This window comes from Perna viridis, chromosome 11, assembly GCF_037379345.1.
Source record: "Perna viridis isolate PV_CMFRI_1.1 ecotype Kerala chromosome 11, ASM3737934v1, whole genome shotgun sequence".
NCBI lineage: Eukaryota > Metazoa > Mollusca > Bivalvia > Mytilida > Mytilidae > Perna > Perna viridis.
Genome location: NC_142455.1, coordinates 16118162 through 16128608, shown reverse-complemented (window position 1 = coordinate 16128608; position 10447 = coordinate 16118162). Strand labels below are relative to the sequence as shown.

At 31.8% G+C, this 10447-nt stretch overlaps 1 protein-coding gene across 2 annotated transcripts; it reads left to right on the top strand.

Annotated features, from left to right (window-relative positions):
- Nucleotides 1-3074: 3074 nt before the first annotated feature.
- LOC148603124 (aquaporin-11-like) lies at nucleotides 3075-9592 on the top strand. Of its 2 annotated transcripts, none has more exons than XM_088553987.1 (3): nucleotides 3075-3134; nucleotides 5075-5711; nucleotides 7201-7578. In XM_088553987.1, the coding sequence occupies exons 2-3, from the start codon at nucleotides 5078-5080 to the stop codon at nucleotides 7440-7442; spliced, it is 876 nt and encodes a 291-aa protein (XP_088410113.1). In that variant the 5' UTR covers nucleotides 3075-3134; nucleotides 5075-5077; the 3' UTR covers nucleotides 7443-7578. The 2 variants fall into 2 exon arrangements, with proteins under 2 accessions (XP_088410113.1, XP_088410112.1); XM_088553986.1 differs by lacking the exon at nucleotides 3075-3134 and adding an exon at nucleotides 3510-3623 and having other exon boundaries at nucleotides 7201-9592.
- Nucleotides 9593-10447: the final 855 nt, after the last annotated feature.

The window sequence follows — 10447 nt, the reverse complement described above, 5'->3', positions numbered from 1 at the left end:
TATATATATATATATATATATATATATATATATATATATATATATATATATATATATATATATATATATATTTGAGGGGGGCGCATCTGAATTACTATTAGGGTTCTCTATATAAATATATGGTATTTAGGGAGGAGAGCAAGGGTATCCGTTCTCATGAATAGAAACTAGAAATTTAAAGTTAAGAAAAGCTCACGTTGTAATGCTTTACAACATTGAAGGCGCTGCTTATATTAGTGCATGCCGCTATTATGATGGATATACAACAAAGCTTACATAGAGATTGTCAAAAATTATAAAACAAATCGACAAACCTAATGAATAAATTGGTTGTATTTATGAAGTATGTGCAGTTTGTTGCAATCAAAGATGAGCAGCATGCAGAGTGGACACATTCCAGCTACAATGCACACAATTGTCATTTCATATATAATATATGTATACTATTCTATATTTATATTGTTCACACCGTGCATTGCTTATGGTTGATGTTTTTCACGTAATTCCTATTGGGATATATTGTCAAAAAAATATCCCATTTGTTTTCTCCGTAATTAATAATGTCCCGGCCAGATAAAGTACTCTTCGGACTTCACTTAGTTTAATATTCTAAGTAACTGTATTTTCTTGCACCATTTATCTATTTTGATGAAACTTTGCATGTCGCTTACTAATCAATCAGTCTATTATACAAAGTAAAGAAAATGAAAATTTGATGTTCCATTTGCCTCCAGACTTCTCCTATGAGCCCAGTCCTTACCCGGTCTTCTCTAGTTGTTAATTAATACTACCATCTACTGCATCATGGGAATTTTATAATGACTTAGTTTAAATATGTCGAGTTCGCACCCGAGTTCAACAGACCGTTTACATATTTCTCGGCGTTTTGTCGGGAAATACGAATTTTGACATATCATTTGAATGGAACTGCATCGTCGCTTAAGTTGCTTTTTGTCAAAGTAACGGTAGCGCTTGTAACCAACACAAACGGGAGTCGGTATTCGGGTATCCCGAGCCCGAGCTCAGTTTCCCCGAACTGAAAACGGTAATTACCGATATTTTCTTTAAATTGTGATGGGGTTCTTATTTTTTTAAAGAACTATAACTTAGTTTAATATAGATGTATTCAAATATTCAAATACACGAGAAAAACTTTATATCTCTTATATAGTTCTTTAAAAATCTATAGGTACCAGGAAGAGGAGGTTACTGGTGCTAAAAATACCTTAATTAAAGAGTGCAAAATCCAATCTACCAAGTTTCGTTGCATATTATCGCTAATTTGCAGAAAAAAAAAATAACATTTTATTTTTTTTAATCTAAAACTACTTGTGTAGTATTCTTGAAGGTTTATCAACTCCTTTTTTTTTAATATCGACGTCCTCGAATCTCATTTTAACAATTATTGAGAGAGGGCGGTATATAAATATCCCTGTCATGAAATGACAGAATTTGCAAATCATACAAAACAGACCAAATTGAAGATGAAATCCATTTTTTTTCATATATTGTCCTGCATACAATCAATATAGACAAGAGTTTATTAGTAAAATGAAAATAGCATATCAAATTTTAATTTAATTATAGAAAATAACATTGCATTAAAAGTACCAAAATGATTCTTAAGGCCACTGTTGATTATAAAAATCATTGTCTAGCCCTGATTGATTAACAGAAATACTTCACTATTCCAAATTAGTCATCCGCTCCCGCACATATGGTATGTATGCACACTGTTTTTTTGTTTGTTTGTTTTTTTTTTGTTTGCTTTTGTTTTTGTTTTTTTGTTTTGTTTTTGTTTGTTTGTTCGTTGTTTTTTTTTAATTTTTGTTTTGTTTTGTTTTTTGTTTCTTCTTGTTTTTTTTGGGGGGTTTTTTGTTTTGTTTTGTTTTGTTTTGTTTTTTTTTTTTGGTTTTTTTTTTCATGGTATTGTGCTTAAGTTTGACTTAATGATGACTAGAAGTTCAATGTGATAACAACCAGAAGTGTTATAAATAGCAAACATTCTCGCCCTAAAATGAAGGAAGTATATCCTTTATAGAACGTTAAACATAATTAATCTAATGCAAAAAATTCTTTTACCCAGCTGCAGCTTTCTACAACAGGAAGAAAAAAATGACAATACTGCAACCATTAAGGAAAGTGCCTAACATTTTTATGAAATGTATACTTTAATCATGTATGTAAAAAACTTCATATTGTTGACAGCTTTAGTTGAAATTCTCATTGTGAGACTTTCATACCACACAATTATCCTTAGACAACAAGTTATAATTTCTAGCTGTTCAATGTATTTATGTGTATTGTTAACAAAAACTATCTTTCACACTCACTTTGAGATTTTTCCTTTTTCATTTTTGAGGTTTAAATTGCTAATAAAAAATCCGTTTCTTCTTTTTTCAAACGCAAAACATTATCATGCATCTTACACCAATTTTATTATTTATTTTGCAGTCTCTGAAGAGCCAATTCAGTTCAAATGCACTAGAAACTGTTGCTTGAAATAAATGATTGCTTACAAAAATTAAGATTTATTCTTTTTCTTTTAACAAAAGAAACAAAATGTCACTCAGGACAATGCCACCAACTTAATGCTTTGAAGTTTGTAGTACTCAGCATGTAGGAAAAGTTCTAGTACATGTAATTGTATGTAATCTATTACATCTATACAGCTTCCTTCCGTAGTTCTGGGACTTAAAACTTCAGTACAGAAATGTCCTTATTCCAAGTAGAACAGTTGATAGATACCACTCTAAAAATAACAACAACTGATATCGGTGTTTCATAGATTTATGGAACACGAGAAAGCATAAAATTTCAACTTAAATTTGACATGTTTGATATTATTATTCTTTAACTGTAACACTATAATATTTAGTGTGAAAACATTAACACAAGTAAGTATGGTGTTGTCTTTTATTTCATGCCTAGAATTTTTTTTAAATGGTCGTTTAGATTTGAATCAGGTGAAAGGTGATATGTTCCTTCAATCAATGCACTCTAACTCCATCCCTTCAACATAGAGAGCAGAATCACGTTTTTTTTTCTGCATGAATGTTCAACATATCATGTGACAATCATGTGTCATGTCAGTTCTGTACTTTCACTTTGATGCGTAAACAAGGTCATATAAGGTTTGTAACCATTATCATTATGACTGAATACTTTTAGCTTGTCTCTCTATGACCTTCAAACTTCAAAGATGCTACCTCATATAATTTGAAATACTTGATGTATATTGATGTACCACATTCGGGACTCTGTTTTCCTTTTTATTTTAGCGTTTGTTTTTTTTTTTCATTTTAACACAATGTTCCTTCACAGTCTTGTTACTTATTTTTGACAAAAAAAAAGTTATTTTTATCATACCTAACCACAATATACAATTTGTTTTAGCTCCTTTGTTTTATCTTACAATTTTTCATGTTTGTTTGGTCAATTGCCACTTATTACTAGCACCTGAAGTTGAAAATTAATGATCAATTGAAAGGGAAATAACTCCACTTCAATTTCTATTGGGACCAAGTTCTTAGACTTAGTTTACGAAATCTTCTACTGCTGGACGTTCCACTTCTTGTTCCGGTTGCTTATTTCTGGTTTTTACTGACTGGATGCCATTAAAGGTCTGTTATGCTTTATCACATAGATACTATTTTCTTTGTTTTAAAGCTGCATTTTCGTACTACATAGTATATAGTTACATAGTTTTAATATGTGGATATTTTGCTGACTGACTTGATATGATACACATGATAAAAATGCAGTGTGTATGTGCTACACTGAAACATTTCTACTTAGTTTTAATGTACATGTGTGGAAGGTGTTTACCAGGAATGCATAAGACCCAAACATAAGAAAACAAGTCCTTTCATTTTAGGGTACTTTATGAATTATGAAAAAGTACAACCCTGTAATAACAATATATTTTTTTATATCAGAATAAATACACTTAATTAACCCCATTAGTGAACAATATTCCACATTACTTTTTTTACATGTATGTGTATATTACTTAGGGGACGACCATTCTTTGGGGGTGGGGTGGGGGCTGGCAATTTTTTTCAGGCCAGAAATTTTATTTCTAGCCTGGTGTGTCAGATTATGTATTTTCATCAAAACTTTGGCTAGATTATTTATTTTCCATATTCATAAAAGAGTCTATTTTTTTCTATGAAAATTTAAATGTGCATATCCGAGTTACCAAAATATGTGGTTTGGATTCTATATCAAAGCATGTGTTACTTTTTAAGTTCATTATTTAAGACATTATTAAATGAAGTTTATTCCCTATAATACAAGCCATAGTCTCTACTATATCAGACAGATGGCATTTTTGGACCGGAAATACGTCTTAAAATTTAGAAGGAAATGTGTGAGGGACTTGTAAGGTATCGATAGATTCACATATCTATGTATATGAATAAAATCTACAATTGCAATATTAATCTACAAATTGACCCAGTGAAATCATTTATGTACAGAGGATTCAACTTAATTATATACCTGATTATTGCATATTTCTGTTAATTGCATAGCATTTTCAAGTTCCAAATCATTTCCCACCTCTTCCATGTTAAAAATTCCTCTTATTTGCATCTAGGTCTAAACAGACATTCCTGTTATTATTATTATTTATTTTCCTACATAATCAGAGACAGATTATTTATTTTAAAATCTGCCAGGCCCCCCTAAGAATATAATGGTTGTCCCCTTATTTGCTATTATTATTTACTGCTCAGCAATCACTTAGAGCATGAGATGCATCTTATAAATAAATACTGGTATTACCATTACATACTTCTAACTAAATCAAAATAAGGAGTTGTACATTCAGGCTCCATATTTCTACAATTGCTTGGACTGAAAGTTAAACTAATGATAAACAGGATTTCCTCTGGACATATTATGTTATTTGTAATAACACTAGAAAATATATTTTCCCTGTGCTTTCTACTGTCATCATAAATCACACAATAATTAGTGATGTCAAGGTCACATTAGTTTCACCAAATTACCAAAACTTCTTTCATATTAGATTACTGTATATTAAAATGATAATAATCTGTTATTGTAGATAATGATGAATTGGAAGGAAGTTACAAAAGTAGCTATTGGTCTTGAGATGCAGTACTTACCTACAGCTCTTTCTGCTGTACTGTTTTGCCTTCTTGCCATGTGCCTTTGTTTTTTGATGCACCGACTAACAGGAAGTTTCTTGCCAATCAGTATAAAGATATATGGTCTGGATTACTTCAAGTCTGTAGCCTTTTGTACCTACCCAATAGGTTATGGTTTGACTAGAGTGTACCATGGCCATATTGGATATGGTTTGATCATGATTCCAATTAATGTCTTTTCTTTGATAATAATGCCAGATGGGAGCATTAGTCCGGTTGAACAGTTCTTACTATTTGTACAAAACAAACAAACATTCTTCAAAACTGTTTTAAGAATTCTGATTCAAGTTACAGGTGCTATTTCTGCCTTTTATCTGGCACAGCAAATTATGATGCTTGAATTTCATGCAGACTATAAACAGATAGTATCAAAAGCTTGTGTATCAGATCTAAAGATTTCAGCACTGACTGGGTTTGGATTAGAAATGTTAGGAACATTTATTGAAGGATGGTCTTACAGACAGCAATGGTCCAGGAATATTCACCTTGACATGATAGTGAAGTCATTAACAACAGTTATCATAGTCTCATTAGGTAAGTATACATTCACCTTGACGTAATAGTAAAGTCATTCAAGCTCATAAGGTAAGTACACATTCACCTTGACATGATAGTAAAGTCATTTAGTCTCACTAGGTGAGTAATCATTCAGGACGTGATAGTAAAGTCATTTAGTCTTATAAGGTAAGTACACATTCACCTTGAGGTGGGAGTGAAGTCATTTCGTCTCATTAGGTAAGTACACATTCACCTTGAGGTGATAGTAAAGTCATTTAGTCTCATAAGGAAATACACATTCACCTTGATGTGATAGTAAAGTCATCTAGTCTCAAAAGGTAAGTACACATTCACCTTTACATGATAGTGATGTCATTTAGTCTCATTAGGTAAGTACATATCCACCTGGACATGAGATCGACTCATTAGGAACAGTGATCCCAGTCCCACTAGGTAAGTACACATTCACCTTTACATGATAGTAAAGTCATTTAGTCTCGTTAGGTAAGTGTAAAGTCATAGGAACAGTTATCATAGTCTCATTAGGTAAGTACACATTCAATTTGTCAATGACACCAGAATGAAGTCATTAGGAACAGTTATCCTAGTCTCATTAAGGTGTCAGTCTCAATCATTATGTACATAATATGATACTTAAAACACTGAAATTTATTCATTTGGTAGACTTGATGCAAGTATCATGTGCTATTAAATATTTTTTCAAACTGTAATCATTCAGTAGTAACCTATAAATACTAGAAAAGCTTGCTAAAATTATATACCAGTGGGTAAGCTTTGTTGGTTAAAAGCTCTGCAGAGCTTCTTTGTATGTTTACTAAAATTCAACTTAAAATAAAGTTTCTTAGTCTGAATCTTAGTAACTATCAGCATTAATTTACAATTCAGTAATAGTTAAATATCAATAGATGATTCTAAAATAAAAACCAAAGTAATCTTAAAAACCAGCTTCTTGTATTTATGAGTAATCTTGAAGATGTGTTTATACCAATGTCAACTGATAGTGAGACACTTGGGAAACTTGTATTTAATGCAGTAGAATAAGGATCAAAGTTCTTCCAGAACACTTATAGTAGGATACAAGAGACATTTGATAGAGGATGAATTCCTCATAATGGTATTTAATGTGAAATAAAGTCATCACTTGGAAGCTTCAGTCTGACAGTCAGTCACGTTTTTCAGAGCTTCCCATACAAAGTTTGGTATATTCGTATCTTCACTAAAAAGTGTTTATTTTATGGTCTTTAATGATTTTTTGAATTCAGATACTTTATTTGTTTCTGACATGCCATAAGAGCCCAAGCGTAAGAGTAGCCAGAAAGTCCAAATTACAACACTAAGTTATACCAGTCTCACTAATTTGTTACCACTACGTTGTTTAGAAAAAGCAACAATAGGGGAAAATAGCGACAAGAAGATTTTTAAATACATCTTTATATTCAACTTCATCCTCTTACAGGTTACTCCTGACTCATATTACTAACATTAATTTTGCTCCTTTATTCAGGTGTTCATTTGACTGGAATGTACATGCAGCCTGCCTTAGCATCTGGGTACACATTTGGATGTCATGGTACAAGTTACATGGAACATATTTGTGTCTACTGGCTAGGACCATTTATTGGTGGATGGTTTGGGTGTAAGGTGGCAGAAAAAATCCACATTCCACATTATAAAATTGCACCTGTTAGGTCTGATGATGGTGATCAGAAAAAAGGGAAGAAAAGATTGTCCAAAAAGAGAAATTAGGTGTCAAATGATTTTATACAATTGCAAAATTTTTGCAGTCATATAATGGTATCATGCTTTCATTGTCATTGTCATCATCTGTAGACACTTTCATTTCCTCTCAATAACTTGAATATAATTGTATATATCTTTATGAAATCATACCATTGATTTTTTGAGGTTGTGACTTGAACTGTTTAGGAATTAGGGGCCAGATAAGGGACCAAAACAATCATGTTCCCGATATTATCTGGACAATAACATGACTCAAGTAAATGGATCTCTTTGATATTTAATGACAAGGTGCCGCACAATACCAAATGACTGATTATATAGATTTTGGGGTTATGACAAACTATTTTGGAATGAGGGGCCAAAAAGGGGTCCAATAAATGTATTTTTTATGTTCAGACAGTAACTTGAGTAAATGTGAATGAATTTGTTTTAATTTTACCATAATGTGTCATTTCACAAAAAAGAGAGTTGGAATTGAATTTTGGAGTAATGACTTGAACTGTTGAAAAATAAGGGGCCTAAAATGAGCCAAAAACCAAACATTTTTTAAGTTTAGACAATGCATGACTTTAGGAAAGTTGATTGGACCTCTTTGAAATTGTAACAGAAGTTGCCACACCACGAATGAAAAGACAGGATTAATTGGTGTGGGGGGGGGGGGACTTCAACTATTCAGATTTTGGGGTGTAAAAAAGGGGCAGAAACAAGCATTTTTCTGATGTCCTGACAATAAATTAAGGTCTCCATGGAATTATATCACAAGGTACCAAGAGGAAACAAGGATTAATTTAGGGCTATGTTACTTGTATTGATTAGGAATTTGGAGCCCGAAAGGGGCCACATCATTTCTTGGCAAATACATATCCTGTGTCAAATATTTAATCTCAATCCTAATTAAGAGCTGTATCAATTAAGCATGAATGTTGTGTCCATACGTGTTAAATTTAATTACATGTTCAAATCTGTATTAGTACAGTGTATTAATTATATTTTAATATATTTGTCCATGAGATGAGGTAAAAATACTTGGATGGAATTGCACAAAACACATATTGTTCTATTTGTAGGTGTTACTCAATATAGTTGCATATTAATTGTTTCTTTCTAGTGAGGTAAGAGTATTGGAACATGTTAAATAGGTTTCATTTAGTTGAATATAAGTGTATTATACTAATATAATTATTGTATATTATGTGGTGAGAAAGTTGATGATTTTCAATTTCTACAACTAGCTGAGTGACTTACAAACTGATATAAATAAGTTTTTAGGGACTTATATTTATTATTCTCTTTTTATTACTAGGTATATTTTCATAGGTGGATCCAGGGAAAGTGGGAGTTGGTTTTTAAGCATGCCTCTTATGAAATTGAAAAAAATTTTCAAAGTCAATACTCAGAATGTTATTATAATGGGACATTAATTTTTTTGTGGCTATCAGGCGCGGATCCAAAGATTGGCATATTGGGCGTACGCCCCCCTAAATCGGTAAGAAAAAAAAATTTCACTACAAGTTTCACCCCATAATATTTTTTTCCTTGCTTTACACGACATTTAATTCAATTAACGCCCCCCCCCCCAACTCAAACCCTGGATCCGCCCCACCACCATTTTGAATTATTGACCAAAAAGAGACCAGCAAAAGTAGCTTAATCAAGTGAAACAAAACTTGACACAAAAAATAGGGCACTTATACACTTATTGACTGGGTTTGAGGGTAATAGCAGTTTTATTGTTCCCGAGGTACTATCTATTGTCCAAGGCAATGTGGAGGACAATAGTTAGCACAGAGGGGACAATAAAACTGTTTTACCCTCACATTCAGTTAATAAAATGTTTTATTAAACTGAAAAACTCCTGAGGTCTCTCCCATCACATCATTTGATTTAAACCAATGAAATGAATGAGACAAAAAGAGTCCAGGAAATTTAATTGTCAAATTTTTCATCAAGGGAAAATAGTCAAAACTATTTCACTGGGAGGGGAAACAGTTATCTAGACGAATTATAAGAATAAAACAGTGAAATTACTGTGATAATTTTATATAGTAAAATAAGTACTGAAGTATTACAATTTCATATTAAATAAATCGAAGATCACAGCCATTCAAAGTAAAAATATCATAATAATTAGGAAAAAACTTGCATAAAGCCAAAACTTGGTTTTAAATTACTACACCACAAGAGTTCTGTAGTAGCTTGATTGAAAATTTCAAAATGAAGGCCATTCTAAGATGACCTTTTGCAAACATTTAAAAAAAAATAAGGAAAAAAACATTGAGTCGTAGAAATGCTTTTTAAATCTCCTATGACAATGAAGGAGTTTTTTGGGAGCTTATGTTATGCTGTTGGCAAATAAATCTTGTTCAATTTTGATTAACAACAATCCAAGTAATTAAAATAGTTGAATCCTTACCCCTCACAATGTATCTCTTGATAGGTTACAGTTAAAGCTTGCATTTTTTTTTATTTTAGCTCGTTTTACAAAATTACTGATCTTTCTTGCACTTTCATCACTTTTTTATACCTATTAAGGAATGTTTCTTTTGTTTGAAAAGGTTGTATGAAATAACAACAATTTATACTTAAGGAGGTAGACCTAGGGTAAGGGACACAACTCTTAAAAATCATTCAGACGTTTGTATTTAGCATTTTACATCAATCTCATGTAAGCATCAAAGTTACTTGGATTGCTTTTATTCTGTTTAAAATGAAAGCTTGATAGGCTTTGGTGAAATTGAAAATGATACAAGCATATCACTGATTTCAAGAGTTGCTTCCCTTACCATAGGTCTACCTCCTTGATTTGACTTTTTCTAAATCTCTTATTCTCTAATCATATTTTGACTATGTCAGAAACCAACTCTGTGGCACAACAAACCTTTTCTCCTAAAATGAGAGATTTGTCAAGATTAGATCGAGTCTATTACTTAACTTTATGTTCTTATTGGTTTTGTTGAAGTTATCTACACATACCATACATCTTACTTGTGAATATCCCCTCATTCACACAT